Source organism: Pteropus alecto, unplaced genomic scaffold (assembly GCF_000325575.1).
Source record: "Pteropus alecto unplaced genomic scaffold, ASM32557v1 scaffold8, whole genome shotgun sequence".
Taxonomy (NCBI): domain Eukaryota; kingdom Metazoa; phylum Chordata; class Mammalia; order Chiroptera; family Pteropodidae; genus Pteropus; species Pteropus alecto.
The window spans coordinates 21,879,465-21,891,487 of NW_006494609.1; the positions used below are offsets into that span (position 1 = coordinate 21,879,465).

General features: G+C 55.9%; 1 protein-coding gene across 1 annotated transcript in view; it reads left to right on the forward strand.

The window, feature by feature from the left end:
• Positions 1 to 10,480: 10,480 nt before the first annotated feature.
• The window catches only part of LOC102878873, a 42,468-nt gene continuing 40,925 nt past the window's right edge, over positions 10,481 to 12,023 (forward strand). The window contains exon 1 of the mRNA XM_015599596.1: positions 10,481 to 10,604. Coding sequence (XP_015455082.1) covers positions 10,481 to 10,604 — 124 coding nt within the window. The remainder of the gene's footprint in view (positions 10,605 to 12,023) is intronic.

The window sequence follows — 12,023 nt, forward strand, 5'->3', positions numbered from 1 at the left end:
CACCTCGCCCATGGCTCGGAAGACTCGATATTGGCAAGATGTTGTTTCTTCCTAAATTAATCAATAGTTCAATGCCATCTCAATCAAAATCCCAGCAGAATTTTCAAACATTGTCATTGATAAATTTAGTCTCAGCTGAGTCTAAAATTCATATGGTAACGTAAGACCTCCATTATCCAAAGCTACTCTGAAAAACAAGAAGAAATCTGTAGGCTAACAGCAGTAGTCATTAAAACAGTGCCACCGGTAAAAAGAGAGACAAAATAGATCAATGGGACGGAGCAGAGGATCCAGAAACAGATCACACGTATATACATGGAGTCCTGATTCTTGACAGAGCGCAAAGACGATTCATTGAAGAAAGGGTAGCCTTTTCCACAAATGGTGCTAGAACAGTTAAATATCCATAGGCAAAAAATAAACCCACATTCGCACCGCGCACAAGTACAAAATGCATCGCAGACCCAAGCGTAAAACCTGAAGCTATAAAACTTTTGAAAAAACACAGGAAAAAATCTTCATGAGTGTGGTTTCAGGTTTCTTAATTAAGACACCGTAAGAGAGCACACTGATGAACTGGACCTCATCGAAATTAAAAAATTATCTTCCGAAAACACTTTTCAGCCACAGGCTGGCAGAAGATATTTGCGACGTGTATATTTGAAAAAGAACTTGCATCCAGAATATGGAAAACTCTCAAAGCTTAATAAGAAGGAAACAAACAATTCGGTTAAAAACGGGCGAAATATTGGAGCATACGTTTCACCAAAGACACATGGATGGCACGTAAGCACACAAAAACCTGCTAGATATCATCGTTTGTTGGGACGATGACGCCGAAAACCACAATGAAGGACAGCCACGCCACTATTAAAGTGACGACATTGGAAAGATTGACCACATGGACTCTGAGTGAGGACCAGCCGACTCGCCAGCTTCCCCCTTAACTATCTCATCATGGCAGAGTCCTGGGGATGGGGGAACAGGAAGTTGGGTCTGGGGGTGTCTGGGGCCATTCCTGCCATCCCTGGGTAGAGAGGAGACCGGGGAGACAGTGAGTCTGGGGTGCGGATGGAGGAGAGAGTGAGGAGGAAGGACTGGTGAGAAGCAAGTCCGGGGAGGAAGGCAAAGTAAAGACTCCATTTTTCGAGGCCTAGTCCAGCTCGAACACCTGGCGAAGGAGGAGGGACTAGAGCTGGGAGTCAGACTCCCCACCCCACCCCAGGCCTGGATCTTTGCTCAGCAGAGTTATCACTAGCACAGCTGCCTCTCATCTGCACCCCACGCCCCCCGGGTTAACAGGGAACCTGCTCCCTGGGCAGAGCGAGGAAAAAGCTGGCACCATAGTGGACCGTCAAACTTGCATTAGAAGGAAGCTGCTCTCCCAGAGTCTGCAATGTCCCTCGTCCCCCCAGCATTCCAGGGTTCCCCCTCTACCCCCAAACTCTCTGAAATCTACCTCAGCAGAGCGGACCTGAGACACAAGATGCAAAGGGACTCCCTGTATCGGCCGGCACCCTCTGGTCCTCCCCTCTGCCCATAAGAAACCCCGTGACTGTGTCAGCGGGGAACCCTAAAACTGAGTATGTCCCTGGACCCTCCAGTGGTGACATGGATCTCTATCTAGAAGAAGCTCTTCCCTCCATGATGGCCTCCCCACCCCAACACGTCTGGAACATGATAACCCAGCTGGACCAGGGCAGCCCCCGGGGAGCCGGTGGGGTAGGGAGCTTAGAACGGGGCTGACAAAATCACTTTTCATGATCACACACTGCTGTATTCTTCCGCTTTTGAGTTTTTTTTTTTAAACAAGAAACAAGAATGATTCCTGTAATTGTCTTAAAGGTTAAAATATTTTGACAGGTCCCTGATTGGGCTGTTTAGAGAATTAAATGAGATGAGGCTCTGGGGACCGTCGAGGTGGCTTTTGAGAATTTTCTGACTGTGCAGGAAACAGGGTGGCTCTTCTGCCACCAGGCTCCTTTGCCTCGGTGGCCCACGGGGAGCCCTTGGTCTCCTAAGTTTGCCACTACTTATATCCTGGCTACTCGTATCCTCCACAGGATAGATCATCTTACAAGGTCTCCAAGGAGGTCTTGCATCTTTGTGGCTTGCTGAAGTCTTTGAGTGGAATTTTTAGTCCTAAAGAACTTTAGGGGTACAATTCTTGTTACAGGATTCAACATCACCAGACCTGCCACACTCCCAACCAGAGCATGGACCCCACTTCCCGAGCCCACCTCAGCATCAGTCTCAGGCCACTCTCTACCACTGCCCTCCCCAGTCTTTAACTCCAGGGTTCTGTCCCCAATGTCACCTTCTCAGCAGTGTGCCAGCCTGGGACATTCACGAGACTGGGACCCAACCTTAGTACTGCCGGAGAAGGAAGTCCATTGCCTTCCCTTCTCTAGTTTAGGCATCTGTGATGTTTGGAGAAAAAAAAAACACACACCTCCAGGGACTGTCGTGAGGATTCGGTGAAATAAATGCCCCTGAGATCACAGTAAATTGAAGAGCAGGCAGCAGCCAGACGCCCGGGGTCCCGAAGGGTACCTCCTCCAGTGGTGTCAGATGGAGTGTGGCCGCCCCAGGCCCCAGTAGGAAACCAGGAACCTGCCCAGCTCTCGAGCCCGGAGATCTGGGTCGGGGGTCTTAGCGTGTTGGGCGAGGGGTGGTGGCTTAGCACAGGAAGTGAATGGAAGCGGTGCTCCACGGGAGGGTGGTCTTCAGTCCTGGGGGCTGCTCCCAGCTGTTCCTTTAAGGGAGAGAACGCGTGAGCACTCATTAGAGCTTCAGACGAATAGAATTCACGTTTTGCCGCCTCCTACTTGTTTGAGTTTGTTTGAAAAAGTCTGTGGATGCCTGGGGCTTGGGAAGTTGAGGGGAGGTAGGACTGCAGGCCTGAGGACGGGGAAATGGGGCCTCATGTACCCTCCAGGGCTGCTGGGGTGCCTCCTGCCCACTACACCTCCCTTGCCTGGTGGCGGAATCGATACTGAGAGCTCCAGACTCCAAATCGTTAGATCGCGAGAAGTGACCCAAGCTGGTGGCACCAAAGGTTGCCAAGTACCGTGCCGCGGTGCGCGAGCAAAGGTCTGACACAGTGGTCCCAGCACCGTTCGCGGGGCCGGGTTGCCTGGCTCCCCATTAGCGGCTGCGCGCTGGTACCCACACGTGCTCCGTCCACTGGCAGCCCCGTGACCTTGAACTGCCATGTGCCATGGTTCACAGCACGGAACTCTGTGCCTCAAGCATTTGCTAAAAGGTCGGGGCGGGGGACCATGGGAATTGCTGCGGATGATTGTCCTGAAACCATTCCCAGGGGAGAGCCTGGCTGTGACCGCTGCAGGTTTGCGCAGGTCCGCATGGCCCAGCCTTCCCTGTGCACTACGTGGACCAGTGCGGAAGTCTACAAAACTGGAGACTTAGAAGATCCGTTTTCTCGGTCTGTTATGTTCAATAAATTCTACGATACAATAAAAAATTGTACATGGCGAGAATGCACAGGAAACAGACGCACTGGGCTCCCGAAATCTCTGACACAGAGTGGGGCGTGGGAAGGGATATGTCACACAGGTCTCTCCGTGGGCATGAAGAAAGGCCGATTTCATCAGAATGACTTGGCCAGTGTCACCTTGGAAAACTCTGGCTCCCACTCTGGGGACCCCCATCATCAGGGAGAACGTGAGATCAGTACACGAGGGCTCCCGGGCTGAACTCGGGAAATCGCAAACCTAACCAGCCCCTTCCATGGCCCGGAAGCCTCTGCTCCTTTAAGACCCACTGGGATGGGAAATACCCAACCGCCAAAAGAATTACCATATTCCCAAATTACCAAACTGCCCTCCTGCTGCTTTGTAGATGGCCCTCGGCCTGCGCCTGAGTGCTGGGAGGGGCAAAGCTCCCCCAAAGAATGGGAGCAGACCCACCCCTCAGCGGAAGAAAGCACACTTTCTTCTTTTTCAGTCCTGGGAACTATAGAATTGAGCTTTGGGATTCCCAGCGAGATTGGGCACCTGCAGGGCTCCCCTGGGACCGTCGAGCCCAGGTGCAGGACTGGGCTGCTGGTGGCTAGAGAGTGAAAGGGACTTGACAGCCTCAGGCCCTAAACAGAGGGTACATTTTACCGGCCCTTGAGAGGTGACTTCCCTTGGGCTGTGGTTCGCCAGTGGCCCGCGGTTCGCCAGTGGCCCGCGGTTCACCAGTGGCCCATGGCCTGCCAGTGGCCCACGGCCTGCCAGTGACCCGCGGTCTGCCAGTGGCCCGTGGTTCGCCAGTGGCCCGCGGTCTGTCAGTGGCCCACGGTTCGCCAGTGGCCCGCGGTTCGCCAGTGGCCCGCAGTCCACCAGTGGCTCATGGTTCGCAAGTAGCCCGCGGTCCGCCAGTGGCCGGCAGTCAGCAGCGCCAGCACTGTAATCCTGCACATGTGCTGAGGTTGGCCGCAGTTCCCCCGGTCTCCCCGCCCCACCCCTGCCAGGCTGTGGTTTGTGCCCATGGTTCAGCATGATTTACCAGGTTTCACTGGCATTTGCTCAAACCTCTGATCCTTAGAGTGGCGTTTAATCACTCTCCAGATCTAGGGCACCAGTTTCCAGTCACACCGAAATGTCTAGGGTTTGCTCAGTGCATCTCTTGCTGGTGGAGAGGGGACAAGAATAGTCCGTAATAACGACATCTCTTCGGGATGACTTTGGTTAAGTTTTATCATTGAGGCAGCTTCTTAAAGCCTGCTGGGGATACCCTGTTCCTTTAAGAGAAAACTCAAAAGCCAACTGCATTCTGAGGAAGCGCCACACTCCCCTTACTGTTTTGCAAATGACTCTCTCTGCCCGAGGCGGGTCCTCCCTGACGGTGAGACCTTTTGAGTCTCGGGGTTTAAGGAATCGAGTTTGGGATCTCTGGGGAGTTTTGGTACCTGCAGTTTTCCCCAAGACCATAAGATATTCCTTTGGGCAAAAAGAGCACAGCTGGCTGCGGGGCTGGGGTTTGCCCATTGCCTGCGGTTCGCCAGTGGCTCGTGGTCAGCGGTACCGTCATCCTGTGGTGTCGTGATTGCGACACCGGCTCTGCCTGAGCCCTGGCTCCCCAGCCCTTCTTTGCTTGCAGGCAGTTCTCCGCCTGCCAGCTCACTGAGACTCACCACCGTGCACCCTCCTGTGTGACTTCATGGGTCTCCGCGGTTCTCAGATCCGTGGGTTCTCACGGCAAGGTACCTGCGTGGTCCTGCTGACCACAGTGGGTCTCGGGCAATTTTGCCACCTCTTGATGATTTGCTGGAATTCTGCAGAAGAAATAGCTCCAGACCTTTGTCCTAATTTAGGAAATGTGTCTGAGGAGGGTGGAGTGTCCCAAAGATCCAGTTTTCCTGTTGAGAGCCCACCTGTACCCCGATATTTTTCCTTATGGTTTGTGATCCTGGGACCCCGGCGCCGAGAGCAGCCATTTTGGGATTGTCCGAAAGTGGAGGACAGAAGACCCATTTCCTAGCATTGTTATGTTGAGTGAGTCAAACAAATACCATGGGATAGTTCCTGAAAACACCACGAACTGGAAGAATGTGCCAGAACTAGCCCTCAGGAACCACGAAATCCTCAATCTACAGGCGGGGTGTGGGTGATCACACTGGCTTCTACCCGCATCTGGGGAGGACAGTGTAACCAGAAGGATTGTGCCGGGACCGCTCCTCAGCGGTCCTGCGCCTGCTCTGTGGCCCTCCTGCGCAGGGTGAAGAACAGCAGCTGACCTCCTGCTAAGATGAACTCTGTACGCTCCACCCTCAGAGCTGATCCTCGCAGCCGGCCTGGGGACGACCTGTTCCTTTAAGAGCCGACTGGATAGAGTTGAAAAGATCAACTCATCTCCAGAACTCCAGGGGGTGGGGAGGAGAAGCCCCCCACCCCGCCGCCCCCCAGCCTTGCTGTTTTGCAAATGGTTCTCCCGCGGGGGGCTGGCCTGATCTGTTGTTCTGAAATGGAGGGTCCTTATGACTTTGATTCAATTTAGCTTTAAACCGTAGCTCTAGAAATCCTATTTCTCTCTCTCTGTCTCTCTCTCTCTCTCTCTCTCTACCCCTCAGAGGCCCAACCTCTCCCCCGGATAATCAACAACCCCCGGGGGCCCCAGAGGACAGTCGCCTGGACCTGACTGATGGTCACGCGGTCTGGACCTGAAGATAACATCTTGGCTTAAGTTATGTTTCAGCTCCGAGCCCTAAGGTGGAACGACCCCCTGGCCACTTTCCCATGAGACCAGACAGAGGGACGCCGGAGCAGACCTCAGAACTGTCCTCGGGACCTGCAGGCATGATTTATTATCCTCACCTCGCCTCCCACCAGCCAGCTCCCTGCACGACCCCGAACCCCTAACCCACGGTGACTTCTGATTTTACCCTGTAGAATCTGTTACCCAAATACCCGGGTTTTTGGGCATCAGCTTCCCATTTTCCTGGGTGGCGCCATTCATAATAAAATAACCCACATTTTTCCACTGCAATTCTCGGTGTTCATTGTTTGGCTCTGCTGGTGCCGGGCGGATGAACTCTCTCTGTCTGACAACCGTTCTGAGAATGAACTGTGCTTTCAGGGCCTGGGGTCTGAGCTGTTGACTTTTGGGGTCTACTGAGGTTTGGCACCTGTAGCTCCATCCTTTGAGCAGAGCACAACCCTACCGTGCCGAGGGTAGACTGCCAGGCAGCTTAGGAGCGAGGACAATATATTCACGCCCCACACTCAAATCAGGGATCGCCAGGAATGCGCGGGTCTGGGGGAGCAGACTGCAATCGCCAAGGTGGGGTTTGCCAGTTGCCCGCGTCCCATCGGTTGCCCGCGCGGTCCGCCAGTTGCCCGCGGTCTGCCGCGCCGTAATCCTGCAGCCCTGTAATTGGCCACACTAATCTGCCCTAACCCCCTGGATTCCTGGGCGCGTTCCTCTGCAGCGCAGTTTACTGCGATTCACCACAATTCGCCATGGTTCATGATTTCATGGGTCTCCATGATTCTCAGTTTCGAGGGTTATCTACGGATCTATGGTCCTCTGGCGACTTTGTGCAAAACTCAAGTATTTGCTGAAAGGCTGCAGCAAAATTGCTCCAGGCCCTTGTCTGGCACCTCCCCCACCTGAATCTCTGCATTTCAGGAGGAATTGATACTTGACTCTTAGTCGACCCTCCCCCAAGGCTCTGGGTTAGCAGTGAATCACCAGCCCACGGTGGGGGATGGTGGAGTCAGAGGGTGGCTCAGCCTCATCTCCTACTCCCAGGCCGACTTCAGCCTTCCGGGCTGCCTGAGCAGAGGGGGTGGTTTTGTGGGGGTCTTGGCAGTGTCTGGATATGATGCCAAGCTGGGTATACTACTCCTGCAAGCACGAGCCTGAGCCATTTCGTGTGCCACAGCCAGCCTCACTCTCGCCCCCACCCACAGGAGCAGGCACACATGTGTGCACAAACACGGACATGCATGCACGCGCGCACACACATACACACACTTCTGTTTGGCCCAGCTCCAGATCCATGAGCTGGACCTTGACTGTTTCCTGGCCCCAAAGCTGCAGGGACTCAAGCCCTGTTCTATTTTTTTTCCCCCCGGGGCCAAGCAGAGCCTCACTGGGTCCTGCTTTTCTGGAAGGGAAGACAGCAAGGTTGCCAGGAGACAGGAGAGCTGGCGAGAGGCAAGGCCAGGGTTCGCCGGGAAGAGGTTCTGTACTCCTTAAAATGCTTGTCTCACTGGGAGGAGGCTCTCACGACAGTCTCACGACTTCAGTGCAAAAATCCCACCTTGAAGAATTCTCTGCCCCTGACGTGCCCCATTCCCCAGGGCTGGCTGCCATCTCAGTCGTGACCCAGCTCAACAAACCTCTTGTTCCAAGCATGGCGCAAGCACAGGAAGTGCCCCAGTCGGCCCTGAGCGGCGCCCTCGCCTCTGGAACTTTGAGCACTGACATTGACCTGTGCTGCCAGGAGAGACCGTTCTGCAGGACCCAGTGTGGTGGGCGCTGGCCTCCCACGCAGTTCCCAGGCCCCAGCTGCTGGGCTTCTCGTCCCCCCGCATCTCAAGCCAGCAACTTCCCTGGGACAATGAGGAGAAAGGCCTGGCGGTCCACAGTCTGGCCCTCATGTCAGTGCTGCCAAGTCAGCGCTGGGAATTGGGGCAAGTCTCTGGGCTCCTGGGAACCCCAGCTGAGGATTCTGTAAGAGTGAAGAATGGGCAGGATTTGGGAGTAAAAACAAGTACACGACACCCTACCGTGATCCCCAAAGTTACGGTAAATTCTAAGAGGAGCCCTGAACCGATTCCTTGGGAACCCCCAAAGAGCCCCTCCGCACAGTGGTGTTGATAGGGTGCCAGCCTCTTCCCAGGCGCCAGGAGGCGGCGTGGAACCTGCAGAGTCCATGGAATCTGTGGTCTCCTCTCTCGGCCTGCAGCAAGGGCTGGTGGGACTCAGCCCAGGAAGTAAACAGAATGAACTCCCCTGGGGGAGGGGTCTTCGGCCCAGGCTGCTTCCAGCTGGGCTTTCTCTGTTCCTTTAAGAAGGGGAAGAACTCTCCGGCCTGGAGTTTTCAGGCCCCCAGCCTGGTCTTGCTAGTTTGCAAATGACTGTGTCTGAGCTGGGGGAGGGGTGAGGATGAAGGCTGCCCATCCCCCTCTCCTGCTCGGCCCTCAGGACAGAGGACTGGGCTTCAGGGTCTGTGAGCCTCAGAGGAGGCGTGGCACCCGCAGGGTTCACCCCGAGACCGTCCAAAGCCTCTTGGGTGCTTCTGGTGGCCCACGCTTATCCTTTGAACGGAAAGGGGACTTTGGGGACGTGCAGATGTGTGCCCGGGTTGCTTGGTAGCTTTGAAATTGGGAGAGTCGGAATGGTCCGGGCTCCAAATAGCACTTTCAGACCATTTGTGGGCCCGTGAGATCCAGGTCCTTGGCTGGGCAGGGTGGCCGGCTGTGCTGTGGCTCGGCAGGGTTCGCCAGCATGGCCCGTGGTCCGCAGTTGGCGGTGCACGGCCACCTACTGCACTCGCCCTGAGACTTTGTGTCAGCCACGGTGACTGATGCAGAGCCACAGCGTGGGGGACCGCCAGGATCACAGGGCTGGGGCTCTCTGTGTTTCACGGCGACTCCCTGTGATGTGACACGCACCTCGTGGCAGCTCGGTCGGTGTTCCCTGGGCAGCGCTCTGTGCCTCCCGTAGGGACTGCCACAGGCCTTTCTCTCAAGTTAGGGAGACCGAGAGCACTCTCTGGAAGGTCAACTCAAACTGATATCTGTGTGGAGCTCCCCACCCCACTACGCCCGCCAGGCGCAGCAATGTCCCCTCCGTGTGACAAATAACGGGGCTATATTGGCTTATCACACTGCGTGGAGGGGGACAGAGATTAGTCCCCAACCTCCTTTGGGGTTCTCTGTCACTGTGTGGCCAAGAACTCAGTTCAATGCTCCTGAACCTTTGCATGGTCCCTGCCTTCTCGGTGGGCAAGGGGCCCAGGTGACATGTGACTGCAATGCAACAGGGAGCAAATAACTCCAAGCCCCTTCTCACTCTCTAGCTTTGTGCCTTAGTTTCCTCAACTGTAGACAGGCGTGACAAAGCACACACCGGGGTGAAGTTTAAACGATCTGGGAATGTGTAACGAGAAGCCCTCAGAATCGCTCTGCGTGGATCGCTGTGCGCTCACGGTCACTTGTTTCAGTTTGCCGACCAGCGGTGGCCCTGCACCCTCCCGCCGCACGACCATTTCTGCAGGAGCCATTTCTGGAGGAAATGGCGGGGCCGGGACTCATGTGCGTGCAGATGTTTGGTCTGTGCTGCCAGGACGCCCTCCCAAAGCCGTGGCCGTTTGGTCGGCAGACGCGGCGTAAAGTTGGGACAGCCCGCGTGTGGCGGGTGGGGGCGGCGTTTTTATGGTAAGACTTCCAATAGTTTAGTCAAAGAATGCAGATCTTAAAAGCAAACAAACGTCCTGCAGGGAGATTTTGACGGGGTCCGAAGGGAGCATTACTTTTTAAGTTCTGCAGAAACCCTTGTGGAGGGGGTGGTGCTGGCCCCCGGGACCCGGAGTCCCACTGTCCACTGGCTGCACGGTGGGGTGCTGGATAGTCACGACACTGAACCTGGCTGAACGAGGATCTGAAGCAAAATAGCCTGAGCACAGTCTTGCTGGGGGCAACTGAATCTTGGCTCGGAGCAGGACTATAAGGCGGGGGGGTCGGGGCTCGGGAATGGGAGGGTGGGGGGCAGTGGTGGAGGGGTGAGGGGTTCACTTTATTTGGAGGGAATATGGGTTCAAGTGCGAAATGCTGATCTAGGGGAACACAGCTCTGCATCTGTGCTCTGCTCAGCAAGGACTTCCACTGGGGGGGGGGCGGCCACGTGGCCCGACACCAGGTTCCTGGTTCAGAGACCCTCTGGACTTGACTCGAGGGGCTCCCGGAGCTGATGCTAAAGTCCTCCACTTCTTGCTTCTGCCCGTGCCGGGGTTCGAGACGCAGGCATGGCGTTGGCTTTAACATTTGGGAACGTGGCAGTGACTTCTGCGGAGCGCCCAGCCCCCCTCCCCCAGACCCGCCGCGAGGCTGGGGCCCGGGCCGCCCCGAGCGTCCCTGAAAGGCTGCAGTGTGAGTTGCTTCCTGTCTTCTGCAGTAACACAGAGCCTCACAGACTTCTTGGGTGGGAGGGGCGCAGCCTCGTGGGCTGTCTTGCTGGACCCCAAATCAGGCTCTTAATTCACAGCAGCCTCATCGAGACGGATAACAGAATGCTGGTTACCAGACGGGATGGGGGGCGGCGAGAGGAGGGCAAACGGAGGAAAGGGGGTCAAACACGCAGTGGCCGAAAGAGACAAGACCAAGCGGTGAGCGCGCGATGGTGTGTACAGAGGTTGGATTATAACGTTGTGTGCCTGATATGTGTAAGCCATTAACCGATGTTCCCTCCAATAAATTAAATAAGTAAAATATAAAAAAGAATGTGCAAAGGATCCGGGGAGCCCAGCCCGCGTCGCCCGCTGAGCGGGCCGTAGCACGTGGGGCAGCGTGTCCCCCAGCTTCCGCGGGCACTGCCCTTTCTTCTGCTTTATTCATTTGAGGATTTTTTTTTTTTTTTTTGAGCCTTTGTGCTCCAGTGAGCACCACTTTGTGTCCTAAACGAGCCCAATAACGATATGTTTTGCCGAGGCTGCAGAGCCCGGGCCACCAGCGTCGGGAGGGGCTTCTCTCAGAAGTTCGGGTCCGATGCCTGGCCCCCTTCTTGTGGCCCATTTCTTCAGCTGTGGTCCTTGCCAGGTGGTACCGGTCAGCACGTCCTTCAGACAAGGCCCTGACGGGCCGGGGGGCGCCTTTCCGTGCCACGTGGGCGCTCTTTCCCGTGGGAGCCCCCCAGAGGGGGCTGGGGGTGGGCTTGGCAGTCCTGTGGTCCCTGAGCCCCCTCTCTGTACGTTCCTCTCTCCACCTCCTGCCCCCACCCTCACTGCTTCCTTTCCAGCCTGGTGGGAGGGGCAGCTTCCATACAGCCCCCGGCCACTTCCTGACCCCCCTTGGCCCAGGTCCACTCAAGTTTCTCCAAATTAGGGTGCTGATTCGGGCTGCGGAAACCATCCGTGGGTCCCAGCCCAGGTCCGCCCCGGCTGCTTGGGGCGTGTGTGAGGGCCCGAGCGAGCCCCCCAGGCGGGGGGCCGGGGTATACACTGAAACCTTTCAGGGGCGGCTCGGGCTGGGCAGCCAGACAGTTTTGCTTGGATCTGTGGGGCTGCCACGTGGCCATACATTCAAACGCTCTGAGAGTTCTGTGTCCTGAGCCAGCCAGAAAGTGACTTACAGCCCAAAGCAGGATCCGCAGGACGTCTGCTGTGGGAGGCCCCCCAGAGTAAACACTGAGATTTCTGGGAAATGTACCTGAGGCCAGACTGCCGGGAAAAGATGGGGCCCAGAATTCCTGATACTCAGCGCTGGGCCGGCGAGAGGCGCCAGCTTTCCATGGCCTCCCAGCCCCCACTGGTGGCTCTTCTCGTTCAATGACAATTCGGGCTTTTCGATTCC